The sequence below is a fragment of the Rhineura floridana genome, chromosome 6, assembly GCF_030035675.1.
Source record: "Rhineura floridana isolate rRhiFlo1 chromosome 6, rRhiFlo1.hap2, whole genome shotgun sequence".
NCBI classification, from domain to species: Eukaryota; Metazoa; Chordata; class Lepidosauria; order Squamata; family Rhineuridae; genus Rhineura; species Rhineura floridana.
In genome coordinates this window covers 104803622-104815883 of record NC_084485.1, presented here as the reverse complement: position 1 = coordinate 104815883, position 12262 = coordinate 104803622, and the positions used below count along the sequence as shown (strand labels likewise).

At 38.1% G+C, this 12262-nt stretch overlaps 1 protein-coding gene across 4 annotated transcripts in view; it reads right to left on the bottom strand.

Annotated features, from left to right (window-relative positions):
* LRRC7 (leucine rich repeat containing 7) overlaps positions 1 to 12262 on the bottom strand; it is a 436741-nt gene that overhangs the window by 214887 nt on the left and 209592 nt on the right. For all 4 annotated transcript variants that reach the window (XM_061633412.1, XM_061633408.1, XM_061633409.1 and 1 more), the window contains 2 exons: positions 11961 to 12050; positions 7641 to 7697 (listed from right to left, as the gene is read on the bottom strand). In XM_061633412.1, the coding sequence (XP_061489396.1) occupies positions 7641 to 7697; positions 11961 to 12050 (147 nt within the window). The remainder of the gene's footprint in view (positions 1 to 7640; positions 7698 to 11960; positions 12051 to 12262) is intronic.

The window sequence follows — 12262 nt, the reverse complement described above, 5'->3', positions numbered from 1 at the left end:
AAGATTCAGCTTCAACTATACCATAGGCAGAGTTTAACAGTTTCAGTAGATGCTGTGCTGCTGACCTCTAATTAACTTTTATGTCCATTCTGGAAGACTGTAAAATAAATGTTCAACAGGCTGCTAGTATGACCAGTACTCTAATTACCACTGTTATATAAACGTCCAGATGCTTTAATCAGAAGTTCAAAGGAAGTGATGTGCCAATGAAAAAGTCATTATTATGTGTTTGATTAATAAATATTTAAAGTAAAATATGAACTGGTGCATTGGATTAAATACAAAATTAAGAGACCAGTCCTTCAATGTGCAGGTACAGCCTTCATACAAAGATAAATCTCCTCTTTCCCCATCTTCTATTTCCGTACATAAGTAGCATGATGGGTCTTTACACAGAATAGGAAGTAATATGAAATTGTGAACAACATCTTAGACTATAGGTTATAGTAATGATATGCCTGATCTTCAGTAAATACACTGGAAAATGAGCCACTCACACCTGTCCAATTAAGGATGCATATTGCCTTACAGCTTCATCACTAATAAGCAAGGTAACTGTCAAAAGGCTTCAGGCAGAAGTCTTTCTTTAGCTCTAAGACTCAAAGTCATTCAACTGGAACTGGTGGGGATTCTCTGCACGCAAAGCATATGCTCTATTACTGAGCTATGACTTAAATTATAAATGCAAAACAAAGGCTCCAGCTGACAAATATATATTTCATGCTATTATTTTCTGGTAATAAATTGTTATATCTGAAAAGCAGAAAGAACACAGTATAATTTTCCTTCAGAAAAGCTAAAGAACACAGGTATATAATCACTCCCCTCAATGGGCAGCCGTGCTTGGCATCAAAATGGGCTTAGGTCATGAGTAGATCACTGATGACTGGGTGGAGGCTTGGTGAAGTGACTGAAGGTATGCAAAAAATCATGAATTTCAGGTGGAAAGTTCCACGTTAAAAAAAAAAAGCTATAAACAGAGAAAATCAAAAGGCTGTGCATGCACAACCTTCCCTGCATGTGCAGAATTCTGAAGATGAGCTACAGTCATTAGGATGAGGAATGTGCAAGTGTAAGGAATAGAAATCAGGCAGGTGGAGAAGGGCTACTTTGAGTGATTATTCAAGTGAACTGAGCATTGAACTCAGCCTCGGGGAGGTACGAGAGACAAGTGGTGGTGGGGAAAGGGTAGAATGTAAGCAGAACAATCATTATGCTTAGCCAATCCCAGAAATTATAGTAAATGGGAATCAGATTGTTACTGGATATTATAATTTGAAGAGTTTGCAAAATTTAAAACAACTATATAAAAATGGAAAGTGTGCATATCCAAATTTCTAACATACATGGACAAAAGAACAGTGAACAGATTATATTCTGAGGAACTTTAATAAAAGTCTCTATGTCAAGGCTGGTGTCAGATCTTAGGGGGCACTGGGCAAAGTGCCCTTCCCCTCCACTGCCATGGACTCCTGCACCAAGTGGCAATGGGCAGTGGTTCCTTTACTTTCTTTCAAAACTCTTTTTTTACTAGAATAAGAAAATGAAGTGCCAGCTGAAACTGCAGTCATCCTCCATCTTAGTTTCTCCCGAATACCTCTGGGCCCCTTTACATCAAGGTCCATAGGCATTCTGAGGAAAAGAAGATAATGGACAGCTTCATCCTGGGCCAGTGTTTCACTTTGCAGTTTCCCCACTACGAATGGGATCCATTGGCCAGTTCAAAAGCATTCTGTTAATCTAACAGGCTTGTTCTTTGTCCACTAGCCGTTGCTTTTACTGATCCATTTTCCCCCCTTGCAAAATGGAAATACCAAACAATGAAAGGAAATATTGATAAATCAAAGGAAATTTTGATACAATTGTTATTCTTAATATCAATATTTTAGAAGGTTTTTTGAAAAAAAATCATTTTTCAAAAATAGCCATGGAAAATCACTGCATAAAAATCTGATCCACAACAATAGTGAATAAACTAATTAATTGAAAATTTGGTACCAAATCTGAAATGGATGGAATTCTTGCACATCCCTAGTCGCAACCCTTTCCTGAAATAATTGGAATGCCTTTTTTTGAAGTAAGAACTGTCTGTGTAGCAGCACTGAATATGCACTCACAAAGAGTAGTTCCGCTTAAAATACTATTAAGAATTCATGTTAAATCTGCAACTAATGCTCAGACCTACTAAAATGTATTTGGAACAATGAACATAGAAATATATTTCTTGCATAAAAACCAATTTTGTTGTTAGTATTTGTTTAAACTATATATACTGCAAGTAATTCCATCTTCTCATAGGAAGTTACCATGGATACACACTGCTCAGTACAAACTGTAAAACCTGGAACTTATATGCTGTTTACCAGATGGACGAAAATGTTTGTGTTCAATAATTATTTATAAAAAGAAGGAAAATGCTTGCTTAAAAGTATCAAGAATGATGGTTGCCAACACACAAGGGTACAGAGTCATGTTTTGCAAATTGTCTAATTATCTTTATATGAATTGAAAAGAAAAGAAAACAATTCATACACTGTTCCATCTCATTGCTACTGAATTCTGATGTTAAAAAGAAGATTGTCTTCCCAGAATGTCATTAAAATAATTTTGAAGGCAGATATCCAAAAATAAACCTCTTTCCTTCTCCCATAATGTAGTTTTATTCTTTTACAAAGTGTTATTCTCATTATCAGAACAGTGGGTCATTTCACAGGACATTGTTCCAAGGACACATGAAATGCAGACTCAACTTTGTAGGTTAAAACACATAAGAACATAAGAAGAGATCAGATAAAAAGCTGACCTAACCAAGCATTACAGGAAGTATGAGATTACCACCAAGCAGCTCACACATATACCCTGTGAAAGAAACAAGACATCCCAAAATTGCATACAGTTTTTTGCTGCCTCACTCCTAGGTAATAAATCAAATTAATAATAATAGTTCATTAGTTGCTGCTTGTATCTGGCAGGCAACACTGAACAGCTTTATGTGTTTCTTTTCCAACGTTATCAGGAGACATGGGACATAAACAGACACAGACACACACCTTCTATGATGTACCCTAAATGAATACTACAGCAAGCTCAACTTTCAATTTTAGTTTGAAATTTAAATACTTAAGTGAAAAGACAGCAAAAAATAGTAAGAGTTTTACAGGAGTGACTGTATATCTTCTGCTTCAGCAAGTTCCCATCTAATGAACTGAAAAATTTCACAGTGTAAGAGCCTGCACCTCAAGAATTCCTATGGTCCGTTTAAGTTCTGCATATCCTAATCTGAAATCCCTATGACAATGTTTTTAACTGTCACCTTTTCAGCAAAACATTTTTACATGCCAGTACATGCCATAAGATACCATGACAATCTATGAACTTCTAATCATTGATTCAAAGACATTGATTCCATTGTTCTCAATCCATACTGAGCTACACCCGAGCAATGCAGTCCTCAGAGGCATGTCCTCAACATAATAATTTGGAAATCACATTTTCAATGAATTAGTAATGTCCTTTTAGCCAACATTGCCCCTGATCGTGGTGAAGACAAATGCCTTTCCCCCATCCCCCAAATGTAACAGTGGTTTTTATTTTTAGCTACTTGCCTCTCTATAAATGGTACAAATTAAATATAAATATTGTAAGGACAAACAGAAACCTGCCATTGTAGGCAATGAATGTGGATGCCGAAGATGGTAATAAAAATGTCTCAATTCATAGAGAGCAATGTTTTCTATATCCTATTGACCTTTAGAATCATAGAATAGTAGAATTGGAAGGGGCCTATAAGGCCATCAAGTCCAACCCCCTTTAAGTACTATTATCTGGGGATATCTTCTGTATGGATGCAAATTTGTTTTGCAAAGCATAGCATCCAGGGGAATAATGGTGACAGTTGTAGTAGCAGATAAACCCACCACTCACAAACAGATCCTCGCATCTGTACCCACTATGCTACCCCACTTTCACAACTGCTGCACTTCCCCCTCCTCTTCCCTCTGCAAATGGCACGGTCATTGCTGCTCTCAGAAGTTTATTCAGGAGAGCAAGTCACTTTAAGCACAATCTTATTAATGTTGAAGAACTTTGTAGGCAATCTATTCAACTTCTTCCTCCAAATAGGCATTTGGAAAAAAGTTCTGTTGTGGCAAAATTCTAGTGAATCTTTCCTCCGAATGATTACAAAAGATATGACTGCACTGTTGAGCATCTAGATTGTGCCCTAGCCCTTGTTTCCTGCCCAACAGATGATCCCATTATCTGTCAGACAGTGTGGGAAAGGGCAAGAAGCTTTCCAACCTGCATAGCAGATGGTCAGTACTGTAATACAAATGTAAGATCACTGCTATCGCAGCACTGATATTTCAGGTAAGAAGAGATCACCTGGACTACACTGCAGTGCTCTTTCTCCCAATAAATGAGACAAGTATCTGTTAGACCCTGGTGTACTCCCAGTCAAAATACCCAGTTGAAGATATGTAATACTGCCACAGTGCCAATCTCTTGGGAAGAGATGCCTGGAATTACTCCCAAGTGGTCTTACCCCAGAATAGGTGACTGAGGACTGCTCAAATTTAAATGCCACTTCTTTCAAACATGTGGAGCAATTATTCAGCCTTTAATTACCACATGCTCCAGACAGTTTTCTTCAGGTACATATTACATGGCTCTTCATACACAGTATTTTTTTTTAAAAAAAATAAACACATACATGCATGCACACATTATTGTTGGTTATTTTTTAAAGTGCTTGGTTTTTAGAACTTATATTCAAAATCAGTTTTTAAAAACAAGCTCTGTATTTAAATGGATTCCCTAACCATATTCATAGGACATTGGCAAAAGATCAAATACTACATCTGCACAGCATGTATTGGGGAGCTGAATATCATTAGTATGTATATTAATGACATACCTTTTTCAATCTTTTGATACTCATTGAAAAAATGGGCAGGTTTAATAAATCTCTAATAGGCCTGAGAGACGAGATCTATGACACACCAACATCAGTGACTAAACCTGTTTTTCTACATAGACAATTTCAAAGGGCAACATGCGTACAACACAAATGACTTTATTTCATCTCAGGCATATTTACATCCAAAATCAAATAACATTTCAGTTTCTATTTATAACATTGTATATCAAAGCCCCCTGTTCTAACAGAATACAAAGGTAATGTTTTCATGGTTATACTATGCCATGTAATTTTTTATTTATGAAGGAAATAGATACAAACAAATTGATAGACATGCTGAAGGGTGTTATCAAAGCTATAAACCTCAAGGAAGAGCTTCACTATCTTAATATTAATGTTTGTTTTTTGAAAATATAGCCACTGCATATCTACTGCTGGAACAGAAGATAGTTTGCATAAATATATGCTGGTTCTTATATGGTATGGCTAAACATAGATATATGTGATTAATGGCAGAATGTGTCTAGGGTGAGAAAGATGTGCAAAGTCAAACAGCTTTGCTATTTGGGGACGCAAATAATTCAGAGTTGGTTCAGGTGTCATTGATGGATTTAGAACTGATGTACAGTACAGATGAACTACTGTAGTTGCTATCAAATGTCAGCTTATTGATCTGACTGTCCAACAGGGCAGAGGTCACAACTCAGTGGCGGAACGTATGTTTTACATGCAACAGGTCCCAGGTTCACTTCCTGTTGTGTCCAGTAAAAAATCTCAGATAAGAAGTCTGGGAAGGATCCTATCTGGGACCCTGAGAACTGCCACTTGTCAGAGTAGACAATACTGATCAATGCTCAGTTCACATGTCATGGTAAATCATTTACTGTGAATGTATCTATTTCTCCTGTTTTTCACACCACTGCTAGTGTGAGCAATAAACCATGTTCCTTGGTTAGTGTTACATCCAAGCTGGGGGTCATGGTTTGCTCCACTCATACAAGCCACAATTGGTAAGCCAAGGACAAACCTTGGCTTCACATCATAGCTTGTTTGGAGTGTAAGAAACCACAAGCCCCAATTTGGATTAATTGCTAAGCCAGAGATTGTGGTTTATTGCTCCTGCTCACACTAGGGGAGGAGTGAAATGGGAATCTTCTGAATGTTCACAGTAAACTATTAACTATGGTTTGCTGTGATGTGTGAACATTGCCATTTTAGGACAGCTTCATTTGTTCATTTGTCTGATAAGCGAGAAACCCATATCAGTGAGAGCTTTTAACTGACCCGTCTATAGATTCATGGAGGATCCACAGTAGCCCTCCTTCAAGTATTCAAAGAATGAGGGGATTTAATTGGGTAGGGATTGCAGGGCTGTGCATATTACCAACCAACATCCCCATGCATGACCCCATCAGCTCCACCACCAATGTTCTTGCATTGAGCAGGAAGGTCTGAAGGGGGATTCGAAGCATATTCAGCTGACCACACAGTCAGGAGCACTGAATAATCAGGGTTCCCTAACGCCAGAATGTTTGAAGGATATTTAGTTGACTGTGCAAAAGATTCCAATGTCCAAAGCAGAAAGGCCTGAGGCTGCAATTGGCAAGGATGGGGACAGTGGAGGCAGGGCTTGTGTGTTTCAGCTTAGTTTTCTTAGTTTATGCACAAAATGCTATGCCTGAACCAGCCTTATTTGAGCTCAGTACTGCCAGAGAGATTAAAACCCCCATTACTTTCTATTATTCACATATTAAAACTCTCTTAGTGTTACCTCTCACAAGTGTTCTCTATTTGTTAACCTGAATGACCTGATTTTATTTTTTTAAAGTTGATGTTCAACACAAATTTAATATATATTGTTTGCTCTCAGGCTCACATATCCTGGACTCCATTTTATGGAAATATTAGCAGAGCTACAAAAGTCTTATATACAAACTGAATCTTTGTAATGGATGCAGAAAAGGATGATTAATAGGTTTTTCATCTTAAGTAGATTTGGAAACAAGAATTTGAAGTTGGTTTGCAAACACTCAAAAAAGAACCTGGTTATGCATTAACAATCAGTGGGGCAGTGAAGGTGGGGCAGCATGGCTTCTGGATGCCAAGGGTTGCTACTGCTTACTGAGGGGTGGGAAGTGAGGTATGGTGCAGCCATGGTAATGGAGCCAATCCAATGCTCTGCACTGCACCTTCCTCCTCCCCTCAGTATCTGGAAGCCAGGTACGCAGCGCCGCCACCTTAACCACCCCAATGAACAGTACTGCTGATTAGTTTAACCATGATCCTGCCTGTGCAAATGCATTCTAGATATATTGGCAAAACATCAAGATTGTGAAGAAAGATTGCATTTTATCAGGCAATTGAGGGTAGCTAGTTACATACTAAAAAAACCTATTACATGGAATACTAGGAAAACATATTTGTGTTATGTATGTGTTTTCCAGTGGCTGGGCCCTTATACACAATTCTTTTATCTAGTTTTGATTAAAGGATTATCAGAATGTGTGTGTTGTTTAATGTTTATCTATATTTTCCTCAGTGTTTGCTTACAGTTTATATTTATTAATATGGTTGGCGTAAAATATATTCCCCCCATTGTACAATGTTCCAAAAATTATAAAGGAGAAATAGTGGGAATCACTCGACAAAACACAATTTTTAATGGAAATAAAAAACTGCAGTCTTTTAACATCAGAGGTAACTAAAACATATAAGCACTTACTTTGGTAGAGTTTTCAAGTGATTCTCTCGTAATTCCAATATTCGTAATTTAACAAGTCTAGAAGTGTTAAATATTTAAAAGAGTATAAATTCAAATTAGAAATTCATTAAACATATACAAGAATAACTAAGAAGCTCTTTGTTTTAGCATAAATGATGCTAGCCATATATTTGCATGGAATTATTTCCATGCACCTGGCCAACCTCTAATGAGAACCATAACCATATTTCTACAGCTGAAAAATAACAGCTTTAAATTAATTTTGCTGATTATTTCATTAAGACAAATATGCTGAATCTTAACAGTGAGCAAACATTTGCCACTGTAGAATTTTAACTAACTTCAAGACAGCATACATCAGCTGTGATTGCTAACTGAGTTCTTCTGGAAGATCCTCATGAGTCACATAACAGGAATTAATAGGGGAAAATAGAGAACGCTGAAATAAAGCATTTTATCATAAATGTTAGTTTATAAGGTTTATCCATTTCATAGCAAATAGAATAAAAAAACACTATACACATGATTCAGCATGTATATATTTGCTATGACTTATTTCAGCTTATCTTGCAATATCTTTTAGTGTGCTATAGAAAATTAATCAATTAATTATATTTTGTTTTTAAACAAGCTTACACCACTTAGAAATGTGAATAATTAAGCAGTATATATATGTTTTAAATAAATGTTCTGTCAGATAAAATAATACAATCTGCAAAAGAGAAAATTGTGAGTCAAGAAATAGAAAGAGAAGCTATTCCAAATGCTTTCTCAAGGATCTCAACAGAAATTGTTCCTATGATGTTGATGATTTTGGACAAGGCTAATATACTTCTCATTCAAAGTGCTTCTAGAGCACAAACCATGACATTTCATATGTAACATATTTATGCTTCATGTGTGAATGGCACACAGGTAGGGCGCAGTCCAACTCACCTTTCTGCTGGGCTTGTGTAAGTGGGATGCCACGGAGCACCAGTTGTGCCAGGAGGCTCCCGGCAGCAGCCCTCCGCCACAGTGGAGATGTAGCTCCACCAGTAGCCTACTGGCACTGCCAGGACTTCGCTGGGGCTGGTGAGCCCAGCACATGGAGGGCCGGTGGAAGCCCTGAAAAAGGGGCATTCCAGAGGTGTGGCAGGGGACAAGCTGTGGGGGGGGGAAATTACGCAAGATCCTTCTCACATTCAGACCCCTCCCATGGGTCCCAATCCCTCTGCAAACTCTGCCGGCCTGACTAATGTTTTTTTAAAAATCCATTTAGGCTTATGGGGAGCGCTTACTCCCTGGAAGGCCTGTTTGCAGAGGCCGCACTTTGTGGCTGGCTCATGTGCGCAGCTTCCGACAGAGCCTGCATTCAGCCAGTGCGGCAGCTCCCAAGCGGATAGACGATCCTGTGGAGCTTTCCGCTGGCTCCTCCTTCGCCAGCTCCCCAGCAATGAGATAGCTTTGCCTACCTTCAAACTTTCTCATGAGTGGTTGACTAAGGACAGTCCCAGTCCTATATACTGTATAAAGTCAAATTAACCAACCTGTTCAAAGGAGGTGTGGAAAGCTATTCCAATCATGTAACACATTATTATCTGCAAGATCTATAAGAAGCTTCTGTTTAGTCACACCATTTCAACATACATCATGAGTCAGAGCTGATCCATACATTCAAGCAAAATAGAAGTATGAACAAATTGCAAATTTACTTTTATTACTTTTGCTGTAACATGCAAAGTGGAACTTGAGCATCTCACCTGGAATGAGTTAAAGAGGGAAATCTGGAGTTCATAAATTGTACCACAAGTGAAAAGTGCCAATCTCTACTTTGCACATTACAGTGGAATCAGGGAAATAAAAATCACTATTCATTTATGTTTCTGCTTGCTTTTTCTGCTTCTCTGTCAGGTATTCACCAGGATCCATTCTCAGAGTTATCTCAATGATATTAATTCGCCTCCCCCTGATGGTGCAGCACAGACAAACACAGCATTACCATTAAAACAGAAAGGTCTATGACAAGAAGGAAAACCCAAGATTCTTCACTGACAGCTTCTTCAACCAAGTTGAATTAACCATAGTTTAGTACTTAGCAACTAGTGAAGGGACTGTCTATCCCTCCTTACCCATCCTCTTGTCTCCTCCCTTTCTTGGCTCTTACATGCTAACTACTTTAATTAAAGCAGTTAGCCGATGCATCCAAAGCATCCAAAGCAGAGACCTGTGACTTAATGTTCCTTTTTTTTTTTTGTATATTCAGTTTTAGGAGTCTTGCCTGTCCTTCAGTATATGGCTTTTTATACATAAAGGGTGGATTTGGGGGCTCTCTTGGTTTATATGCAATACCAAACCATGTTTTGGTATTATATAACTGAGCCTCAGGCTCACATGCTCTCTCCCTTTCCAGGTATGCAGCAAATCACTGTTTGACACAAACTTTGGTTTGTGCTTGTCTTGCAACCTAGGATTGAAAACTAGGGTGTGATCAAGATCAGCCACACAGGACCTCCTCTCGGTCCCACCAGCCAAAACAGCTAGGTTGGTGTGGACCAGAGAGAGGGCATTCTCAGTTGTGGCCCCCACCCTCTGGAATTCTCTCCCTTTTGATCATGCCTCCTCCCTGACCGGTTTTCACCGAGCCTTAAAGACCTGGCTATTCAGGCAGGCCTATGGGATTCTTGGGAGGGATTAGTTTTATGATATATAATTTTATGTTTTAGAATAACTGATGATTTTGTGTTTGATGGTACAGTGTATTTTAACGTATTGCTGTAAGTCGCCTAGAGTGTCCGTTAAGTCGGACAGATAAGCGACTAACAAATAAAATTTTATTATTATTATATTATCCTGTTTCGCAGGATAAATGCAAATCATAGCTTGCTAGTTTGAATGCAATGGCAGGCTAAGGTTTGCCACAAACCAGAAGATAACTCATTAAGTAGGGTGTGCAAGAGAAAGAGGGACTGTACATTGTGCAAGCACAGGAGTTGTTCCCATTATGCCAAGCCACAGTATGCTGTTACATGCAAATCTCCCAATGTTTATAACGGTTGTATTTACAGTCTCTTTGTAATAACACAGTCTGCGTCTGTGTTAGAATTGCTTTTAATATGTTTTCTTTAATAACATGTTTTTAACCTTTTTTAAAAAAGATGTTTTTAAAGCTTTTTTAAAAAATGTTTTTAACGTTGTTTTGTTTTAATGTATTTTAAGGTCTTTTTATGATGTTTTAAAGTGTTTTAAGCGTTTCTGTTTGCCGCTCTGGGCTCCTGCTGGGAGGAAGGGCAGGATATAAATCAATTAATAAATAAATAAATAATAAATAATAATTTACATGGTTATCAGCATTCCTACCTCTCTTACCCCAATACCTGTTTTGTTTCATATATCATAAAAAATCAGTTAAAGATAGCAAAAGCAGTAGTAATAATTGCTCATTTTAATAGTTGTAAAAATAGACAATCAGCGAGTTGCCTATTTGTTCTCAACTATATTTTGCAAAAAATACTGTTTCTTCTCACAACCAGAAAAAAATGGCCCATCACAATTCACATGTTTCATTGTCCAAAAGCACATTCAAATACATTTACTGACATATTTTAGTCCACATTTACCTTAACTATATTGTTCAGAAGCACCCAGGGTAGTGCTGTGATAGTGGCCTCCCAATAGTGGTGTTGCTGCTGCTTACTGATATGGAGGGGTGGTGGTGAACTCAGGGTAGTGTGGGCACATTGGTGGGAGCACCTGATTGACTCCACTGGCATGCCTGCGCCACTCTTGCTGTGCCCCCACACTGTCCTGGTAAGGGGCAGTGCTGCCCCACCAGCTATTCCTAATACTGTTGTTTAAAGGCTGGGCGTCAGCATCTATTACATAGCCTGTTGATGTGAGGGATTAGGCTCTGCTGCCATCCAGCTCAGAATTATTCCTCTTTCATCTCTATCAATTTGCTGCCCTGGGCTCCTTCTGGAGGAAGGGCAGGATATAAATTTAACAAATAAATAAAGAAAATAATCAATTTCCTTTTTCATTAGTAGCATTGTCACATACTGTGCAGGATGTTTCTCTCCAAGCCTGCAAGGCAGCTGTTCCAAAGAAACATCAATTAAGAGGGCAAATTCACAGTATATATTGGGACTTGCTTCTGAGTAGATATGCATATGATTGTACCGTAAACCCCACTTCTAATTCAGAAAGAAAGAGAAAGAGAAGAACCACAGCTACCCGAAAGTGAAAACTAAAAAATAAATGTGTTAAGATTTATAAACTGTCTTCTGTAATTAAAATCCACACACTTTTGACTAACTGGGAACTGACACAATTTATGCTTACCTTCCAAAATTAGCTGGAAGAAATTCCAGAAAGGCATCATTTAGGTAGAGCTGGGTCAAGTTTAAAAGCTGTGTGAAACCATCTGGGAGCCTAAAAAACAAGTTAAAGATGTAGCTGATATTATTGTAGGGACAATACAAACAAGCCCCAGCAGATACATGTGCTCATTCACACCTTCATTGCTGCACAGTAAATAGATAAAAATGTATTGAGCTATTTATTAGAGCTAACATTTTGCCACTATTGAAACAAATGATACACTACCCCACTCTTTTGCAAAGAGATTTATGCACCTGGCTATT